The sequence below is a fragment of the Anser cygnoides genome, chromosome 1 (assembly GCF_040182565.1).
Source record: "Anser cygnoides isolate HZ-2024a breed goose chromosome 1, Taihu_goose_T2T_genome, whole genome shotgun sequence".
In the NCBI taxonomy this organism is placed as follows: domain Eukaryota; kingdom Metazoa; phylum Chordata; class Aves; order Anseriformes; family Anatidae; genus Anser; species Anser cygnoides.
The window spans coordinates 59,483,564-59,505,227 of NC_089873.1; the positions used below are offsets into that span (position 1 = coordinate 59,483,564).

At 42.9% G+C, this 21,664-nt stretch overlaps 1 protein-coding gene across 5 annotated transcripts; it reads left to right on the plus strand.

Annotated features, from left to right (window-relative positions):
* Positions 1 to 1,926: 1,926 nt before the first annotated feature.
* On the plus strand, positions 1,927 to 20,642 carry NFYB (nuclear transcription factor Y subunit beta). 5 transcript variants are annotated; one of them, XM_048047864.2, is made up of 7 exons: positions 1,927 to 2,060; positions 12,247 to 12,340; positions 12,851 to 12,981; positions 14,815 to 15,012; positions 16,978 to 17,059; positions 19,911 to 19,990; positions 20,199 to 20,642. In XM_048047864.2, exons 2-7 carry the CDS (start codon positions 12,247 to 12,249, stop codon positions 20,229 to 20,231), a joined length of 618 nt encoding a protein of 205 aa, XP_047903821.1. In that variant the 5' UTR covers positions 1,927 to 2,060; the 3' UTR covers positions 20,232 to 20,642. The 5 variants fall into 5 exon arrangements, with proteins under 5 accessions (XP_047903821.1, XP_047904010.1, XP_013036395.1 ...); XM_048048053.2 differs by having other exon boundaries at positions 1,974 to 2,088; XM_013180941.3 differs by lacking the exon at positions 1,927 to 2,060 and adding an exon at positions 2,884 to 3,221.
* The last annotated feature ends 1,022 nt before the right edge of the window (positions 20,643 to 21,664 follow it).

The following is a 21,664-nucleotide window of genomic DNA, read 5'->3' on the forward strand; positions in this document are numbered from 1 at the left end:
TGGTGTTGCAAATATATGGAGCTTAAGAATGTGCTTAGCATATGGATAAAATAATTAACCAATTAAAGACTCCGTGCTAAATGTGCGATAGAAGCTGTTACTAATGGAGGAACACGAGATAAGAGGTAGGTAAAGAAGAACTCTGTCTTGGATCTCCTCGTTTCAGCTAGCTGACATACTTAACTACTAAGAGCTCTTCTGTCACCAGTAACAGGGAGCACTTGTTCCCACTATGCTGTCCTAAAGAAAAACGTTGAATAATATCATTGGACAAGTAATTTTTTCATCAATACAACCATGAGAAATGTCAGCAAAACCAACACAGGTAAAACAATTAGTATTTTTGTTTAGAGTTTGAAAAACATACGGTAATAAGATTTAAGGGCCACACTTTCAATCAAAATGCCAACTAGCTGTTCAAAACAAAAGGCACCTTCTACGCTATGCCCTGAAGAACCTGCACAATGGCAAGCATTTGTCTTTCTACTCACTTGCGAAATTCCAGGTTGAGACGAGAGAATCCGTGGAAGGATCTTAAAACAGCATTGCAAGATGAATAGGGTATTGTCGTGGTATTATATTCAGTGTACACAAGCTATAAAATAGATAAAGGGGAAATGCCTTCCCTAAGGCCCCAAAGTTAGCAAATGTTCTTTTATTACTTTACATCTTCCAGGTATTTTGAAAAAAAAATAACTAATTACTTCTCACAGTACCCAGGAGGCAGAACGAAGCCGCATATAGCATTTGATGTAAAAACCTGAGGCCATGCAAAAGTTGTCTCATTTGATGTTTCCTTTTAAACTTGGAACACAGTCCACGGACATTTTGAGTGAATATGAATCTTTCTGATATATTGAAATATAAGAAACTAACATTCCTAAGTGGAAACAAGGGGCAATTTATAAGGTTTATTGGGTTTTGCTTTGTTTAAATCCAAACGCCAGAAGAAAATTTGGAGAGGAATGTATTTGTGTATCAGGTATTAACTTGGTAAAGAACGCTAACAAAGGCCATTGTAAAACATAAGTTTCTTTACTACACTTTAGTAGAATATTTAAGACTCCCAAATAATGAAGAACTACTACAGGTTATTAAAACCTGTATGAAACAAACTCATTCCCGTTACCTCTACTGTGGAGATCGCAAATAGGCACACGTTGACGGCCAGTGTGAGGAATGTCTTTGGCTGCCTTCACCTACAAAAAAATCACTCTCTCCAATCCTAGTGAACGGCAGGATCGGTGGATTATGAAGTGTTTCATATAAATGCTTCCTAAGAGAGGTTTATAAACCTCAGTGGAGAAGCCAGCCCAACGATCATCTTCACCGAGCAGGCCATATATTTTAAGAACAGTAACAAAGCCTGAAAGTGGAAGGAAACCAGGCCCTTTAGGCCCTGTGTCATTGGGGGGGAGGGAATAACGCTTTCAGGTCTGCAGCGGGATTTTATTTCTGTGGAGAGAAGGGGCAGGACAGACTCGCAGCGCCTCTCACTAAGGTTTTGTTCCAAAAAACGTTTGGGGCCGAGGTGCGGTGGGCACCCCTCCTCCCTCAATGCCCTCGCCTTCCTCAGCCTCTTCCTCCTCAGCCTGCAAGAGGCCGGGGCAGGCAGCAAAGCCGCTGGGGGCACGTAATATAGTTCCCCCACAACTAACGAAGCCGGGCGCAGGTGTGGGGCAGCCCTGATCGAGGCCAAGAGAGGGTGCGAGGACGCTCGTAAGCAAGCAGCGCCCCGACACCGAGGCGAGCGGGGAGGAATGCGGCGGTGCGGGGCGAGCATGGCCCCTCTCCCCAGCTGTGAGGGGGGGGGCGTCCCAGGCTGCCCGGGCCGGGCACCAGGAGGCGGGCAGGGCAGGGCCGGGCCGAGCCGAGCCGTGCCGGCGGGAGGCAGCGCGCTGAGGGGAAGAGCCGGCGCGCGTGGCGGGGAGGCGGCGCGGAGGGAGGGCAGGCCGGCTGCGGGAAGCGGGGCTCCGCGCTGGGACTGGTTCCTTCGCAGCCATTTTCTGTCCAACCAAACAGCCGATTTGCGGAGGGAGCCAACCAGGGCCGCACTGGAGGTTTGTGCCTGGCTCCGGCCAATGATTGGTAACCGGTTCCACTGCAGGCTCGAATGAAATGTCCGTCTCCCTCCCCGGGCCCCGGCGCCGCCGCCGCGCCGCCGCCGCGGGGACCAGGAAGTGGGGGGCGAGCAGCCCCGGGGCCCGGCCGCTCGCCGCTTTGTGCCGGCCGCGGGGAGCGGGGGGAGCGCCGCCGGGGAGCCGAGCCGAGCGGAGCCGAGCCGAGCCGAGCGGGGAGGCGAAGCGAGGCGGGCGGGGAGCAGCAGGAGGAGGAGGAGGAGGAGAAGGCGGTGGGGAGGGGGGGGGCTCGGCACGGCCGCCCCCGCCGGTGCCCCCTCCGTCTGCGGGAGGCGCCCCCCCCCTCCCGGCTCCATTTTGTGGCCGAGGAGAAGGAGGAGGCGGGGACGGGAGCGCGGTTGCCCCGCGGCCGTGCCCGCCGCGGGCCGGGCTGCCGCCGAGCCCCGGGCTGCCCCGGGGCCCCCCTGCGCGGCGGGGGGCGGCTTTGTGGCGGCCCCGCCGTGCCCGCTCCGCTCCCTTCCCCTCCCCTCGCCCCGGTGCGGGGGGCCGCGGCCCCGCCGCGCTTCTGGCGGGCCCCGCCACCACGCCCACGGCCGCCCGGTGCTGGGCCTGGGGCCGGCGCCGTTGTGGCCGCCGCCGAGGCTCCCCCGAAGGGCGTTAGGTGCGGGGAGAGGCCCCGGGGTGCGGCGGGGCCCCGGCTCCCCGCGGCGTGGGGAGCCACGATGAAGTGGCTGCCGGATAACGGGGAGCGCGGGGCGCCCTTCGGGCCGAAAGCAAGGGGTGAGAGGCACCCGGCGAGCGGGTGTGTGGGGCACGGAGGGCGCAGGGCGGTGGTGGGGAGCGCTGGAGGTTTGGGTAGGGCCATTTCGTTCTCCTGCCCCAACGCCGGGTGCTGTTGCAGGTCAGGATGTGAGATCGATCAGCTCGCCGGGCTGGCGAACCCCAGCGACACCGGCGGGTTAACCAGTAACACGGGTGGCAGGTGGGAGAGATGGGCAGCTGGTCCCTCCTGGATGTCTGTCTGCGAAGCCGGCGTGCGTTGTGCGAGCGAGAGACTCCCCTGGTTCCCAGGCATGCTTCCGTGTGCCAGCCGCTGCTCCGTCCAGAAACTGTAGTCAGTGATCCCGAAAGGAAGAACACCGTGTAGGTTATTCACAGGCAATCACATTGGAAAGGAAAACAACCACGTGTTCTAGTAATATTTCTGCAGCTATTAGGATGCACAAGATGAAAGAAACGTATTGCAGGTCCCATTGGAAGTGTAATACTGCAAGAACACAAAATCAGTCAAATTCTAGCTTTACCAGTTCTATTGAGACTTAGCCAAAAAGATTTGGCTTTGTAAAGAGTTGTCACGTAAAAGTTATCTAGTGGGCTTGGATTGGTTTTGGGGGGGCAAAATAATTGCTGTCAATGGCCTGAACTTTTCAACTTAGGCAGGGAAGTGAAAATGTGGATTTCAGCCCTTGCCTATCTTGCCGATACATTATTTGATTTGGATAGACGTTAACTTAAAAACAACAACAAAAAAACATCGCCGCTTTCTCAAAAGGAGCCCAGGCAATAGCAGCAAAATGGAAGGATCTGCTTAGGGCATTATTCAGAATCTGGCTTTAATTGGCTTGCAGGAATGGAGAAATGCTTAATCATTAGCACAGCGTTTTTAAACAGCGAACTTAGTGATTACTTTTTTTTTTTAATTTCCTTTTGTGGCCTATGGCATGACAGCTCAATGTAAAGGAAAGATCCATTTGTAATTCTCTGGGAGATCCAAGATGTTTTAATCTGAATCATTATTTATGAGGTCTGCATGAGTTCCTTGTGCTCTGCATTGTGCAGGTGATTATATATGGTCTTGGCTGTTGGCATTTATAGCCATGAAGTTACATTTGAAAGAAGCCAAGAAGACTGGATATTACTCTTTAGGCTTTAATATTTGACAATTACAGCAGTTCAAAGTTCAATACAGAACCTCTTATTTGTGGTAATAATTACATGAAGGGAGGGAGGCAGCGTACACAATTTGAGAGGAAAAAGAAGGCAGTCCAAGATACCGTGAAGAGAGGAAACATGAAACACTATTAAACTGTTTTGAAGTTGCATCTTCTTTTATCAAAATTTAAAAAAAAAAGTGGGGGGAACACTTGTAAGCCACTTTTCAGTTGACATTTTTGCAATAGTACTTTAGAGAAATGTATTTGGGAATTAATATTTTAGTGGCAGGATGCTCAGAAAAAGTGCAGAATATGCCACTGTACACACATGCTGATCAACATTTATAAATAACATTGATAGAATAAATTGAAGTGTCAACAGTTTCGATGATTTTGCCTGAAAATAGTGGCCTGTCCTGAAATAGCTTTGTGAAACTCTTGCCCTGTTGCTTGAGAGGAATAAATTGTTCTTGACAACTTACTTGAGATAATACCACAGTGATGGAAAAAACATAGTCAACTTACAAATGTTAGCAAATTTCTAAAAGAAAAAGGATTTATGGATTGCTGTTTTAGTAAACAGATGAGCTTAGTCTTTCACCAGAGATGCTAGGAAAGCACTAAAAACTTAATATGGAAACATTACAGGGCCCTTACAGTCAGTGCTGCAGCAGGAGGGAGCTGGGGCTGTGTTTCTTCATCACTGCTGCCCTGCTTTGGCTTCTGCAAAAAAAACAAAGCCACCTAAATTCCCTTGTTCATCTCAGGTTGTCTCCAGCTTCTCTCTCTTCTCTCTTACTGCCTGAAATGAAGTCATGGACGGTGAGACAGCTTCTCCATATCACCGATCCACTCACACTTGATGTAAAAATGTATGCATTGTTAGTCCACCTGTATATACTGCAGCTAGCGGTGTGTCTGAGCAGCTCCTCAGCGTGCGTAGGAGTCACTGCTTTCTAGAGCACAGCTGGATCCACGCTGCAGGGTGAGGGCGGAGGGAACTCATGGCCTGTGACATTAGGGCTGGTAAGATGGGCCATAAATGTGTCTGGCGTCATCAGATAGTGCTGATGCGTGGGGGAAGGTGGAAGGGTGGAGAGGCCCTGCTTGGATTTCATAAGGGGGAGGATTCCTCCCTGCGGTCCAGGGGAAGGAGCTCAGTGCAGGCTAACAAGTGTTAGTGAAGCTGTCGGGTCCTCTCGGCATCAATCTGCCACTCCTGAGGCTGTTGTGCTGGTGGGGAGAACACTGCGAGAGATTAGAGGAGCCCGAGATTGAGAGAGACGGCACGGCTTCTGTTTGTGTTCCGGGCACGTGCCAAGGGGTTTTATCTTTACGTTTCTGTGGATCTGCTGGAATGATGCCCTGTGCCCGCGACTGCGTTTCCCAGTCAGTGTTTTCTGCTGTAGGAGACAGTGCTTCGCTGCCAGGTGAGAATTCAGTGGAAAATCAAATTCTCCAGAAGTCACTGAAAATCAAAGGGAATTAATGTTGTATTTTCAATTTTAAAAAGTCTTCCAGTATTTCGATGTAGGAGCAGCAAATGAAGGTACAGAAAGCCAAGTAAAACCTCATGGTCTCTGTTGGATGTTATGTACAGGTTTTCAGGCTTGCATTTCCTGTGATAAGGGGTTGTGGCAAAACAAATCTACAACAGCTGAAGTAGTTAGTACCTATTGCTTTAGTTACCATTTCTGTCCTGCTTCCGTGGCAGGGACAGCCACATGGCAAGTTCCAAGTGCTTCGGTTCATTACATACAATTTTCTGCTGTTCCTCTTGTGGGACAGCAGATTTGGGAGAGTGGTGGTGTGCATGAATACCTCATTAAGTGCTTAGAAGACGAGACAGACATGGTTTCCCTTGAGAGACCAGTTTCACAAACTGCTGTCAGGTAATTCTGAAGGCAAGATCTTCCTATCTTTTATTCTGTTTTTGCCTTTTATGCTCGTGTAAGTCTAAGACCCATCCTCTCCTCAGGGCTAGCGGTTCTGGGCTTGTGTTCTCACCTAGTTACCATTTGGCTGAGCCACAGATACCACTCTCTTAAGAGAGCTTTTAAGATTAAGCAGGATGCAAGATTTCATTTAAGGTAGTGAGGTTTTATTCATTCAGTGTAGATATATTCTGGGAACAGTCTGAGTTGTCAGCAGCTGACAGAAGCATATTTTTTAAGCATCCCCCAGAAAACTTTCTACCAGATGGCAGAGTAAACCTGTATGTGCACTCACTTGCAGCTTATCATTGAGTTTTCTTTGATGCCCTTGATCTGGAGTGTTTCCCTTTCAACATATTTCTGGGGTTACTTTTCCTGGATCTGTTCATTTGTATCTTCTTGGTCTTCTCTATTAGAGATAACAGTGTCATGAAAAAAATCAACTTTGTGCTGCTTCTGTGTTCAGATGCTTTTTCCCAACATAGAAACAGTCTCAAGTCGCACCAGGAGAGGTTTAGGTCAGCTATCAGGAAGAATTTATTCACGGAAAGGGTGGTCAGGCATTGAACAGGCTGCCCAGGTGGAGTCCCCATCCCTGGAGGTATTTAAGAGGCGTGTGGATGTGGTGCTCAGGGACTTGGCTTAGCAGTGGGCTGTGAGTCATTAGGTGGATGGTTGGACTTGAGGATCTTAAGGGTCTTTTCCAGCCTAAATGATTCTACAATTCCATGATTTTTAAAACTGACATGTTGTCACTTCTGACATCCTTGGTTCTTGGTCTTGTTTCAGTCAGTATGTGTATGTATGGAGAAGCTTCATTAATTTCCTTGTGCTGGAGGCGAAGGATGATCTACAAAATGGAAGTGCGTTTCACAAATGTGCAGTTTAGTTTACAAAACTGCAGTTTAGTGTAGTGCCTGCTACTAAACAATGTGTTGGGAGCCCTCCTTCCTCATGTGATTCGGTGGCCACACAGATGCAGGAGACACCACCTTGTATTAAAAAACATCGCAATTTCTGCATGCCAAAACTGCCACCGTGCAAACGAGATATATAATCTGCAAATAGTGTTTTTAAGAAAGTTGTGGCAGGTCTAAGGGCTGCTCTGAGATTACCCACCCACCCGGCCCTTTTCTGAACATGAATTTTAGGATTATATCTTCCAGGACTCTGTCTGTTTATGAAATTTAACAGCTACTTCCATCCAAAGAAGTCACTCTTTTCCCACTAAGCCTGCCAGCTTAAGAATTGCTGTTTTTTTTTAGTCTCCTAGGAACTTCAGTTACAGCAGGCAGCATGTTGTTTCCATGCTACGTTGTATTGCATTTTCAGAGCAGCTATAGTGACACTGGAAGGTTGTGCTGTTTTTTTTTTGTTTGCTTTGAGGGAAATAAATTAGAAACGTATTTAGAGCAGTATTTTCTCAGGGTTGGATTGTGCTGTATGTATTACGGATTCTGTGCTGACATCCAGTGTTAAATATATGGTGATTTAAGTGACTGCTTGAGTTTTGATCATCTGAAGTTTAAACTGTAATACCTGAACAAACAACTGTGTGTTCATATGAAGTAAGATAGAAGTGGCCACGTTTTTAGGCAAGGTCATGTTTGTGTCAAACTCTGAACTCAAAGAGTTATTTGTAGGGTGACTGTACGATATATTAAGTGCAGTTGCTAAATTCAAATACCGTGATCTAGCATTGAACTAAAAAACAAAATGAAATCTGACTGCAGTTCTCCCACAGAACTTGCTGGGGTTGGAGTAATGTGTAGAAATGCTGCTCCTTTTCATAGAATCATTAAAGTTTGAAAAGACCTTCAAGATCATCTGGTCCAACCACCCCCCTACTACCAATGTCACCCACTAACCATGTCCCCAAGCACCACGTCCAACCTTCCCTTGAACACCCCCAGGGATGGTGACTCCGCCACCTCCCTGGGCAACCCATTCCAATGCCTGACTGCTCTTTCTGAGAAGGAATGTCTCCTCATTTCCAACCTGAACCTCCCCTGGCGCAACTTGAGGCCATTCCCTCTAGTCCTATCACTAGTTACCTGTGAGAAGAGGCCGACCCCCAGCTCCCCACACCTTCCTTTCAGGTAGTTGCAGAGAGCAATAAGGTCTCCCCTGAGCCTCCTCTCCTCCAGACTAACCAACCCCAGTTCCCCCAGCCGCTCCTCACAGGACTTGTGTTCCAGGCCCTTCGCCAGCTCCGTAGCCCGTCTCTGGACATGCTCCAGGGCCTCAATGTCCTTCTCGTAGTGAGGGGCCCAAAACTTTTCACCATGAAGCCAGCCCAGCAATGGAGCAGGCTCCTGGGGCAGTTGGGCCCTCTCCATCCATGGTGGTCTTTGAGATACAACTGGATGAAGCCCTGAGCAACCCGCTCTGAGCTCAGAGCTGACCCTGCTTCAAGCAGGGGGTTGGGCTGGAGACCTCCTGAGCCCCTTCCAGCCATAATTTCCCCCGTGATCCAGCCAAATTGTCCCATGATCCTGGATTAGCACCTGGTCCTGCCAGGTGTTACATAGAAGGGTGTTATGCTGCCCATACTCTGCTGCCCCAAGGTTGTCCTGGCAGCTAAAAACCTTTCTTACAGTAATACCCACAGAAGTAATTTCAGTATATAGTAGGCTGTCAATGCCTGTTTGCTTTCGGATCGGAGACAGATCTGCCTTTTTCTTTTGCGAGCCTTTTCCTTTCAGTTTTGCTGATCTAATTGCTGGTTTTGATTAGTAATGTTGATAAGCTTCCCCTCAGAAAATTCTTGCTAATTATCAGATGACACACATATTATAAGTAGAAATGGAAATGTGGACACAGAAAAGAATAAAAGTAAATATGGAACCTGGAGAATGCATTAATCTAATGAGGTCAAAGCTGCCAAGAGATGCAGGAGGCTTTTGGAAGAGACTCAAACAGGAATTGTCTTTTGAAGGCCAGTGGGGCTAATGAAAGCGTGTTGGTTCCTTAATGTTACAGGGGCTTGGCAGTAAAGCTTCAGATGGGTACATATGGAGATGTTTTAGTGTTTACATAGTGCTAGACGCTAAGGATAACGCACAAAATGCAAGTGCCTGCAGAATGGGTGAGCAGACACAAGTGAATTGTCACATCACTGCAGAAATTTGAAGAATATTGCAGTCAGAAGAAGGAAACATTTCAGAAGATACAGTTCATAGAACAGCAAAAAAAGAAAGAGACGGGGGTGGAGGGGAACCTCAAGGCATTTAAAATAGAGCTGGGGATGAATAAACTCAAAGTTTGTGGAGTCCATAATTTGGAGTTAAATTCAGAGATGAAACTGAGAACAAGACTACCAGAAAATCCGAAATTAATTTTGGAAGCAGCTTTTGGGATATAGCCGACTGCAGAACGTAATCACTTCAGATTGAGGAAGGAAAAGTGACACGACTGTTTTAAGGAAGGGTGATGTCAGTGTTCGTGTTCTTGATGCTCAGGATTGCAATATCCTTGCATTGTCATTACAGTGAGCTGAGTAAGCAAAGTCTAGACCCTTTGGAAAACTGAAAATCAACGTTAAGCAAAGAGCCTGCAGCATGCAGACAGAGTGAATTGGCATGGCAGTTGGCACGCGGAAAGCTAAAGTGCTGCCCTTCCTTTGGACAGAGCTGCTGTGTGAGAGGCAAAAACATTTTACAAATGCCCATCAAAAATGACCAGAAGTGCCTTTAAAAAAGCAGCAGGTGCATGTGTGCAGCATTCAGTACAGTGAAGAAGAGGTAGAAGAGTTTTTACTTGAAACAGCGCCGAGGCCACCTCCAGCGGTGGCACCATTGCCGTGAATGCGTGCAGCACTCGGGTTACTTGCGCATCTGTGGCCAAGCGTGGCACCGGATGCTGCTTCAAAGTTTGAAAGCAAAAACCCAGCCCTTGTGGCCACAGGCAAAGTTCAGATTTGAGACAGGCTGAATTACTCATGTTTCTGGTAGGTGCAAAAATAGCACAAGTTTGCCACCCCCCCACTTTCAGGCAAATGGAGGCAAGTGAGCTGCAGGGGCTCGGCGACAATAAAGTCCTTCCCTTTCCACCGCTCCCTGTTGGGACAGAGGTGGTTCCCTAAGGACAGGCAAGGTACCTGCATCTCGCGGGGCTGCGCGTGGTGGTGGGGCCAGCGGGAACGGCTGTGGCAGGAGGAGCACGGGGATGGCACGGGGTACCGAATGGGGATGGCAGAGCTGACTCTCTAGGAGCAGGTGAACAACAGAGTGTTAGCAGACTTGTCAAATGTTGTCCACAGCCAAGAAAATCTGGAGCAAAGGTGTCTGTAAACGCACTCAAATATATCTTTGAATCTGTGAGCCAATGTTGAAAGAGATCTGCATGTGCTGGGAGCCCCTTCTCCATCCATAATTTTTTGAATTGTTTCCCCTCTCCAAAAGTAGCATCATTACAATCTTAAGTATTTAAAAACAAACCACAAAGACCCGATATCTGGGAAGTATGGGAGCTAAATGCTCTGGAAAAGTTTATTTTTTAATACGCTAATTTTCAAGACATCTGCAACTGGAAAAAAGCCAAGATTGCTCAAGTTTTAAGAGACTCAAATTCCAACTTGTACTTGGCACCATTAAAATAACCCCTTTGAAAGTAGAACCGTTGTCTGCCACAGTTTTATATTGGTCTGAGTTTTCTACTGAGCACCTGATGGTGGCGTTTGAGAAATTTCATTATTCCTCTAGAAAAGCAAATGTGATGTGGTAACTGGTTGCCTGGGCAGAAGCATTTGCTGTTGTATATATGAGCGTTGTGTCCTGTGACAAAATGTGGATGCAACAGGCAGTGATGTGCTGGATTGCTGCTTACTTGTGGAAAGCCCTTACTAAAGGGATACAAGCTTTTAGGGGAGGTAGGAGATATCTTTGCATTTTTTTGCCTCCACGGGAGAAGGAAGTGCAATGTGTTCAAAGTCTCTGGTGAAATAGCAGGCTTCAGAGCAGTACTGTGAGATACCTTACTCATTTACAAAGTAAATTTATTCCCAAATTTTGGTACTTACCAACAAATAACTGGGATAGAAGGATGGGAAGGGCAGGCACATCTCTTGGACTCCTCTGGCTGAAATGTGGTCGGTGCCTCCTGGGACAAAGGCAGCAAGGAGGGGAGTGCAGCTCTTTTGGCATCCCTCCTCCTAGCATTTAAATCACCTACTGAACTCCAACCCAGTCTCTAAAGCCTGAAGAAGAGTTCTTGTTGGCTACCATGTAGGAACATTGTGAGAGGAGCAAAGAAGGATGCCCAGAGGAGTGAGGCAGGACAGAAGCAGGGAAAGCAAAGGCAAACATGACTCAGAAGACACCCGGGAGTGACTGATGCCTCAGGAAGGATGAGGATGCAGAGCTGGTCCTGAGGTCTGGCTAGGAAAAGTTTGTCAACTTGAGAAAAGCTGCTTGGGCAATGGAAAGCAAAGTGTGCACTTTTGTAGAAGAACTGTAGGTAAAGCATTTGGTGAGCTGGGGTTAGGTTTCGAGAGCTATTCAGGGAAACAGATGCCTTGACCTGTTCTGGTCAGCCTGTCATGGCAACCACACAAGGCTGTTATCTGTATTTGTGGTGCATGGCCTGTGCCTTCAGCTGAATTTCTGGGGAGATTTCACAAAGCAGTTTCATTATTTTCACTGTCAGAAGCAGCTAACAATTTGCCTGTGACGTTGTGTTCTGCAGACTTCAGAGTCACAGCTGAAATTCAGCTGGGACTTGAAGAATAATGTCAAAAGCATCTTGTACTACTGTATGAGTAATCTTAGGTGGCCTTACTACTGAAAAAATAATGAAACTCCACTTGTTGTTGTTACTTTGCAAGATAAGGGGAGCAAAACTACTTTTAAGCGCTTCACTTGTTAGCACGGTCTTGCAGTTTAGTCTGCTTGCCTGTGGTTTTGCATTTTCATCTTCATAGGTGCTTGGCCCTGATACCTGATCTGGGAACGGGCAATAGTTTGTCCAAAAAAAAAAAAAGTTACTAGGAAGTGCTAACCTTTGTTTTAATGGAATTTATGAACCTACCTCTCCTTTAGTTAAGTTCCTTTAACTTCTCATTTTCGTATGAATGAGAGAAATAGCTGCAATAATTCTTTAGTATGTTGCATCTGAAGAACTGATCAAAACCAAAACAATGAGTAAAGCTCGGCACCAACGAGTGTGCTGTTCTCAAATGGCCAAATACTTAACGCTCTGTAAAAAATGGTCTCATAAGCTTCTTAAAGTGCTGTTTTTCAGCAATAGCTGCACTTCCGGCACAGCAAACATACCTGAAAGCATTGCTTCTTCTGGTTTTAGATGGACGGTGATAGCTCCACGACGGATGCTTCTCAGTTAGGAATTGCTGGAGATTACATTGGTGGCAGTCACTATGTGATACAGCCTCATGATGGTAAGAAATGTACCAGTAAATACTACTGGTTCTCTCTGTATACAGTTTCCTTCCACCTCTTGTACAGTTCTCTGCTGTCAGTTCTCAACCTAAGAATTTGCAATTGTTTGTATTCATAATGCCTCATTGTATAACGCATTTTTCCTGCAGTCTGAAGGTGGATTTTAGACTTATCAGTGTTGATACAGTGTCCTTGGGGGTGATGACAAAACAAACAAGAAAAACACAACTCGTTGTTTTAGGAAAGAATTTTTATTTTGACGTGACATTAAGAATGCTTGGTTTTCAGCAGCCACATAAATTTCTGTGCATAGTGAGATAAATATGATATTGAACACCCATAAAGATACCCTGATGTTACATCTGTTGCTTTTTGCGGTTATTTCTACGATGTTAACACACTAGTCTTTCAAAAATGATTAATCTTTCAGTGTAATATTTTAAACTTGATTAATTATTGCCTGTTGTCTATCAAATACAATTTCTGCTAACTTTTCTTTACTTCATTAGACACAGAGGACAGCATGAATGATCATGAAGATACAAATGGGTCAAAAGAGAGTTTTAGAGAACAAGATATCTATCTTCCAATTGCAAATGTTGCAAGGATAATGAAAAACGCTATACCCCAAACAGGAAAGGTAATGTTCTTATCTGGTAAAGAAAGTGTGTTAATGAGTTTTACTCCTTCCTCTGAGTGAACTGAAGTTGGTAGAACAACATTTCCAAATGATCCTGGTTTATTGGAGGAAAGCCTTCAAAATAAATAAAATCTGTCCACTTTTCTTAGGGTTCTGAAAGCTTTTTATAATTTCCATAATTACAGGAGCCTCAGCTCTTGAGAGTGCTCTTCATAGGGCTTTCAAGGGTGTTTTTTTTCAAAGTTGTGTTCTCTGAAATTGTCATAACAAGGCAGACTTGGTGAAAATCTCATGTTGGCAAGAACATTTTCTATGTAATTCTCTCCTATGAAATTTAATCTTGTGCTTTGATTGAGTTGTTTAAAATTTGGAATAAGTGAAATATAGTAGGGGAAATAAAAATCTATTTCCCATCCTGAAAGAAAGCGAATGGTTAGTCTTCCGTTGCCTGAATTTTTACATATCCAAATGCCAAAATTACCTAAGAAGCCTGCCTTATATCATGTAGCAAGTAAAGCCAGATATTGAGAGGCTTCTTTTATTTCTTTCTTCTAAGAACAGACCTTCTAAATCAATTTTAAGCTGAGACTAGTTATAATTGTTTGAATATTCTACCAGCTGATCTTAAAACTTTGCAGGACTCCTATTACTTGCCATTTGTCTATTGTGTTCCAGTATTACATTTTGCCCAACTAACTTTTTTTTCTAGCTAAGGCTGCCTTTTTTTTTTTTTTTTTGAGATCCCTTTAAATAGAAGGCAAAATTTTCTTGCATCTGCTTGTACTTCATAGTATTTAGGGCTTTCTGGAGATCTGGGTGTTACATTTATATCTTTTCTGTGAAAATCTCTTCACTGGTCCATATTGTCATGAATTTTAGCAATCAAGATGAGATTTTTCTCAAGGATTTAGCATATGGGTTGATGAGCTATCTTGAAAAATCAGGGAGGTCTTTGTGAAAAGCTGCAAGGGAAGCTGTTGGCTGATGAGTACTTCTGAAAATCTGGCTCTATTCCTCTGAAAATATCAGAGGAACTAGTGAAGATTCTACATGTTGTTACTGCTTCATATAAAAAAAGAAAATACAAACAGGTTCTTAACATGTGAAGAATAAGAATCTTAATTATTATAATTCTTCATTTGGCTCCTGTCAGCTTCCCAAGTAATCGTGAGTAATCGTTGCTGTTATTTTAAGTCAGGTAAATTACTTTTGTCCAGCTGAAAACCATAATCAAATTTATTTCATTCTTGCCAGGGGCGTATGTTTCTTCAGTTGAACTCTCATTTGCAAAATTTATACCAGAATATTAAAGCACTAGAGCAGCTCACCGCTAGGCATATATTTTAGTCCCTTAATCCGGTCAGGATAAAAATACTTGTCATTGCCAGGTTTGTGGGAATGTACTACAGTGGGGTTGGAGCTGCTGGGTCTATTGAAAGGAAAGTGAAAGTGGGCTGTGATATTGTAATGAACAGGTTGAAAGAGAAGTAGTAGGTAAGCAAATTCAGGCACAATATTGAGATGCATCTATATATAAAACCTTGTACAGAACACAATTATGAGTTCGGGAGATCCTGGCACTTGGTTGTTCTGCTTGAAATAGTAAAACTTCAGTTAAAATCATGTTGCAGCTGTGCTTCCACAGAGCAGTGATGACATCCAGTGGTTCCCTCATACAGTTGTTGCCTAAATGGGTGTTATTATCAGGCTTTGGGATGCTTCCTTTAATATCTATTGCAACCTGTTGTGCTTTTTTTAGGTTTTGTTCTGGTTTGTGTTTTTAGTTTTCTTTGGTCTTGATGAATCAATTTGTGATACTTTTTTTCTCCCTAGATTGCTAAGGATGCAAAAGAATGTGTGCAAGAGTGTGTAAGTGAATTCATCAGCTTTATAACGTCAGAAGCAAGTGAGAGGTGTCACCAAGAGAAAAGAAAGACCATTAATGGAGAAGATATTCTCTTTGCCATGTCTACCTTGGGATTTGATAGCTATGTTGAACCTTTGAAGTTATACCTCCAAAAATTCAGAGAGGTTGGTATATACTTCAGTATTTCTTCATTTATTTGACCTGATTGTGTTTATTCTTAGCTCCACGTCATAATTGTGTAATGGCTAACTTGTATCTCACAGCTATTGTCAGGGACCAATTGGGACTACTGTGATGTTTTAAAATGTTCTAGAACCTATCAAGAGGGGAAAAAAAATAAAGGCATTTTGATTAGACTTGCTGATTCAAAGTAGTTAGAGCTTTCAACTGAATAACTTTTCTCTAATATATTGTTGGTAGTAAATCATTCTGTTCTTTAAAGGTGCCTGTTAAGAATACTTAATTCGATCTTTGGGTTCAATCAATAAAACTGTACTAGACAGCATCCTCCGAGGATCTGGCCTAATGCCTATTGCTTTTCTGGGCTTCAGATATGCAAAAGAAAGTTTTTTCTCATGTTGGAATCATTATTCGCACAGAAGGCTATCTGCTACAGTGGTGTTGTAATCTGTTTGTTTTTCTTTACTTTTTTCTTAGTTTGCTTTTGATACTTCATACCTGATAGTTATGTGATCGAAGCACTTTTCTTTATCCTTTCTCTAGCAGAAAGTGACTTATTTTTTTCCTTTCAGAAATTTGTATTTTTTAAAAAAGAAGTTGCTTCTGCTGGGGATTTTTGTTCTTTTTTCCCCCCCTCTTGCTGTTTGGAGACCAAAGAAAATTTTCGTCTTTACTTTGTATTCTGCTACCTCAGAATACCAGATTTAACCAAACAAACCAAAGGCATTTTTATCCAATGACCTCCCTTCTTTATAAGCCTGAATGAAGAAATTGTTCAGGGTTAAAATAATCATGGGAAGAAGAAAGAAAATATGTTTGGTTTTACTGGCATGAGTGAAGCAGGGATGTCTGAATTAACAGTACTGTAGAAAACGATGTTCTTCAGGCTTTGTCCGTTCTGGAAATCAAAGTTTTTTCAATTAATGGCACTAAGACTCATTAGTGATATTTAATTTGCTGATAGCACTTTAAACTTCCCTTTTCCAGAAGATCATTTTTTATGGTGGATTGTGAGAGGGTGTTTAACTGAATAACAGGAGGTGAAATCTAAAAGCTGAAGCACTGCCGTCTGCTGTCTTTTTCTACTTCTCTATAGCAGTTACAGCACTTTGGATGGCACAGGCATGTGCATTAATTAAAAATGCAAGTGATGCCGAGCTAGTTGCAGTTCTTCTGGAGAAGTCTGAAGTAGGTCTATTCTACTCTTCTGAAAGGTCTGTTTTTTACAGATGTATATGCTGTGGTAGCAGAGCATTGGGATTGGTTTTCAGCTAGGTGAATGGTTTGGATGTTTTTTCCTATCAATTCTAAACACCCATTCCCTCTTCAGGGTGCTGTATGACGTGCTGTTTTGAAGCTTATGCATTTAGTCTCCATCAAACAGTTGCAGAGAACACATTTCTTACCTTTAGTATTTTTCTGTGTGTTCTTATGTAGTAGTATAGATCGTCAAACTTCACAGTTGTACAACTGCATGCATATGACTAGGAGCCTTGGCTTTCTGTGCTGATACCATTTCTGGCTCTAGTCCTTGCTGTGAGGAAAGAAATCCAATATCTTGGTTTTAAATGTCAACCCTTAGTTGTATGAGGATGGCGCTTGCATATTGTTGGTAAGCAAATGTTGCACACTCAGTAGTTCTGAGGTTCTGTGATTTCTTGTAAATGTGCTGACTGCTCCTGGGTTACTGCAGATCTCTGACTTTGTGCAGCAGCTGAAAACCTTTTCTACTCAATTTTATAGAGTTTTTGTTTCTGAGGAGTATGGCTAAGGTGAAAAACACCCTTTACGTATTCTCATACTATGCACAGTCTTAAGTACAATAGTTTTGCAGGTCTTGGATTTCAAACTCCAGCTCAACTTCCAGACCTTGGATAGAGATCTTGGGTCCTTGAAACAATCTCACACCAACAATACTCTAATACAAACACTTTTTTTCTTCTCACCAGGCAATGAAAGGAGAAAAGGGAATTGGGGGAACAGTTACAACTGGAGATGGTCTAAGTGAGGAGCTCACAGAGGAAGCATTTAGTAAGTAATACTCCTTAATTGATTTCATTATTACTATGGCTTTTCAAAAGATAGCATTTCCTTTAGACATCAGAACTCTTAACTGAGGAAGACATTCTGGACTGACGGCTTGTGTTACATCCCCTGAGGCTTTCATTTGAGATGTCTGGAGTATACCCTGTGCCAAGATAAATTCTTCCCAGTTGGTAGAACTTACCTATTACTAGAATTCTGACTGTAATGTCAACTCTGGAAGATCTTTAAATATATACATTAGGGACAGTATTTTTCTCTACACATAAACACATATTGTAATAAAAGATGCAAACTTGAATTTTATCTTTTATTTTTTTTAAATAGCTACACATTTAGGCTCCATTTCTTCTACTTGCAAGACTGTTGGGGAAAAACTAAAGTAAACATCATGTGATGACTTGGGGAGCTGGTCTTTGAGAAAGAGCCAGAGGAGAACATCATCTTCACAGAATTCTGAAACAATTAGTATTACTTATGTATTCAAAAGAACGAACAGATTAGCACCTAAAAAGTATAGGGGAAGGAACATCATATGCATTCGCTATAATTTTTCTTCCTTATGCTGTGAATTAAGGCCTGACGCTTGTTGGGTCTCTGCTTTGGTTTTGTTGGTGCTGGATTCTTGCATAGCCTTCATCTTGACTTTTAAATGTCAAGGTGGTACAGGAATTAAGCGGTGTGGCTCTTGTCATAGTTACTGATGAGATTAATTTTTTTCACTTAAGTACCTGATAAATCTTCTCTTTAAAATCAGTGGTATACTACAGAACTAGCAAACATTCAAAGCCTGAGGACTGAGATGACCTACTCAGGTTCTGAAACAGAACACTTTGCTCCTAGGTTGATGACTTTAGCTATACAAAACAGTAGAGACTCTTATGCTCTCTCCTAGGTTGGAAGACAAGTTCATAAAACTGACTGGAATTTAAGAATCTAAACCTAAATACTACAGAGGACTTGCAGAAAGCTTGCCTTTTTTTTTTTTTTTTTTTCCCCGATTAAAGATTAGGAAATGCAAATAGCAAACTCTTATCTGTACTCACTTATGTAATAGTTCTTGGTTCAGAAGTAGTAGGGTACCAACAAAACTATAGACCCAATTTATTTACCTTGGGTATGTTGCTTGTAGTTCCTGGATTGCAGCTATTGGAGGTCTGTCCAGCTTGAAAGGTTGTCAAACCAATGTATAGATATTGTTCTAAAAGCTGTATCTTGTATATACTCTGGTCTGCTCTTCATGCATTTAAACTGCAGCTCAGGAGTTGAAGGGGAAAAATAGTTGGAATGTTTTGATTGTGTCTGCATCCAGTACCTTTTTTGGGCCAAGAGGCGAGTTCACTGAAAGTTTTTTCTCAGGGATGCCCATGCTCTGCTTGGCCTGAGTACAATGCCCACCAGAAACTGTAAACCAGAAAGAAGGAATCCCATTCCATCTGTGGATGCTCTGACCCCTTAACAAATTTGATACGGCCCCCATTAAGTGGCAGAAGGCTGAAGATCTGCTCCTACCCCCTTTTTCAAATATCCCAGGCCTGGGAGCCTCAGTGTGCTCTATGAAATAAGCGTTAACCTGCTGTGATTTGAAAAGAGCAGCTTTGGAAGAGAATACTAAGTCCTGGCAGGGTGCCAAAGGAGACGATGCAGTAGCAGAGAAGAGGAGGAAAAAATATGTCTCTGAAGTAGCTGATTGTGTCGTGTGCTGCAGGCATTCTCTCCATGGAGGTGCAGCTGTAGATCCCTTCAGGGTGATGGTCTTGCTGCAGCAGTAGTAAAAACCGTGCTACTGCAGCACAGCCCTGAGCTCTTGGTCTTAGATCTTCACCACAGGTTAATGCTGGGTCTCTGACCCGGCTGTGTTGGATGTGGAACACGTGTTGAAGGGCGTTAAAATTTTAGACCTGCCCAAGCCGTTCCTAACTCTGACCTTAATGCATCGCTTAATGTGCAGCTTAAGTGTTTGAAAGCTAATACAGCGATGTTAAGCAAAACCAAGCATCAGCTTTCATATTAAAGCTGTTAGGATTATGCTGGTTTTGGATTTTTTGGGGGTTTGCATCTTATTTGTACATAGTAACAGCCATAATTCAGAACAGCAAAAAGTCCCGTTTTTTGTCTCCTAGTGGAGAATGGTATGCTATAGTAACTTACAACTTGGAAGTTTTGCTGCTTTACTTCCAACTAACAATTGTAACATGTATTTACTCTGAATGTCACAGAGCTTACCATATGCGTTACTGTCAGGGCTTAACTTAGAGCATCACTCCCTGAATTTTCTCCCCGAATGTCAGAATTGCTTTTTACTCAGTTCATTGGCCTTGTCTTTCCTCTGTGAGATTCAGAGCTTTGGTGTGGTACCCTGAAAGGAATGCTGAAGTCATGTAGCATAATGTCAGGTCTTTGGCTTCCTGTCAATACCTCTGCCAGTGCCTCTTTCTTTTTTTTTTTTCTTTTTTTTTTTCTTTTTTTTTTTTGTCATTGCCTGCCTCTGTTCATCTCTGCCACCTTTCATGCTTTTTCCACGTTCGGGTCCCTATTTTTATAAAGAAGCATGACTTTTTCTCCGGGTTTCTCGTTCAGATATGTGCAGATTAAGTGATGAAAAATCAGATAATGGATTTTGATTCTGAAGTACTAATGGAAATAAGCTCGTTGACACTTAATACTCAGAAACAAGCATGACTGAACACAGCGTAGTATGTAGCTGTCCTGAGAGGAACTGCTCTGTAGTCCCAGAGTGGACCACAACTAAATGTTATTTAAGTGACAGATGCTACAAACAGGGCTCCATGTATCCTGCAGATCATGTCTAACTCTCTTTAAATGCTTTTTCTTTCAGCTAATCAGTTGCCAGCAGGCTTAATAACTACAGACGGCCAACAGCAGAATGTTATGGTCTATACAACATCATACCAACAGGTACAGTATCCCGTCATCTGTTCTCCCTTCTGCTGCTAACATTCAAACGCTAGTTCAGCTGCCTTGTTCTGAAAAACAAAAATCAATGATTTAGTCTTTTGGTGGCTGTCATGACATTCCAACGCTCTGACAACTCAAGGCTGCTAACTGTGATGCAATTTCAAAAAAAAGGTTACACTGAACGTAAGCTTCCATTTTCTTTCTGTAGATCTCCGGTGTTCAACAAATTCAGTTCTCATGATTTGAAGACAACTTTGGATCTGGGAACCTGAGACGCAGAAGCAGTGAAACTCTAACAAAAAGACAGTTTTAATGACTGGTGGAGAGATTTATCTCTTTGTATATTAAATAGCTGTAATGTAGCTACCTGAAGCTAGACTAATTGAGGTGTGAATTCTGACTCAAATCTTTTTCATGAATGATTTTAAAAAAAACAAATTGGATTTTAAAGGTATTAAAGTATTTTTGTTTTGTACAAGAGTTTGTTGCTCTGTATAACTCCTGTATGCATTGTATATTGCAATTTATTACTGTCAGAGATTTGTAGACAGTTTCTTATTTTCATATTGAATCATGTTACTTTTGTAATTCAGGTAAACAGCTGGGTTAATTCATGTTTACCCTTTGAATAAAAATGTAAGGGTAAAGTTCATTTTTGAATGCAAGTTGCCTTTATTATAAAGATTGAGTTGGTCTTGGTTATGTAACTTGTCTTGCATGACAACCTCAACTAACTTTAGATGTCAGTATATTTATTGAAATTTTGAAAGGGACTTTTTCTCATGAAACTAGCAGCTCAGAAGAATTGCTACAACTGTTTTTTTTTTATGTAACTTGGGAATTAAAAGTTAATCAGAAACAAACAATGATCTACTCCAGCTAGAGATTTAGAGCTTATCAACAGTGTTAATTAAAACACTGATTGTGTATGATGCAGGTCTTTTTTTTTTTTCAGTTGCATTAACTCCTTAGACGTACTTTGCTATGTTTAAGGTAGTCTTTGTGCTACTGAAATAACTTCCTTTTTATGTATGCTTTTTAGAATCCGAAACTTAGAAATTTGATGGTAGTGGGGGGCGGGTGGGGGGATTTTATAGTCCTTGTGGTAAAAGACCTCATTTTAACTTTTTACTGAAATGTTTTAAGGTTTCTTGCGAGACTGTGGGAACTCAAATGTGTTAGCAACTTTCTGTGTACAGGCTGCGTGTGTGTGTGTGTGTATGTGAGCGAGTGAAACTTGGACAAGCGATACAAATCTGAAATGAAAGACAGACTTCAAGTTTGCTGTCTCTTTTCTGGTTTTGCAATAAACTCTAGATAATGTAGTTCTGTATGTTTAGTGAGCTGTTCTTAGTAGCATTGCTGTTCTTTAATAATTGGGTGGGTAATTCTGTTAGATGCCATTTCTTAGCCCGTTAGGATAGGGGTGGTGGTTTTAGTAATTATCTTATTTGGACTAAATTTTGGAACCTTTGATATTTTTACTGTTTGCAGTTGACTGAAATGTAATAATTATCTTTCCATATACCTGCCATTAATTTAAACAAACCACACCTTAAATCTATTGCCATATAATTTCTTGCTGGTTTTGTCTTTCAAAAAAAAAAAAACAGAACACAAAACCGTTTAATAATGGAAAAATAGCTTCAACTAAGACGCCCCAGAAGCCTGAAA

Excerpts from the sequence above, each read along its gene's own strand:
- NFYB (XM_048047864.2), top strand. The coding sequence starts at position 12,247 with ATGGACGGTGATAGCTCCACGACGGATGCTTCTCAGTTAGGAATTGCT. Across the intron at positions 12,982-14,814 it reads CTATACCCCAAACAGGAAAG|ATTGCTAAGGATGCAAAAGA; the intron begins GTAATGTTCTTA and ends TTTTCTCCCTAG. Across the intron at positions 19,991-20,198 it reads ATACAACATCATACCAACAG|ATCTCCGGTGTTCAACAAAT; the intron begins GTACAGTATCCC and ends TTCTTTCTGTAG.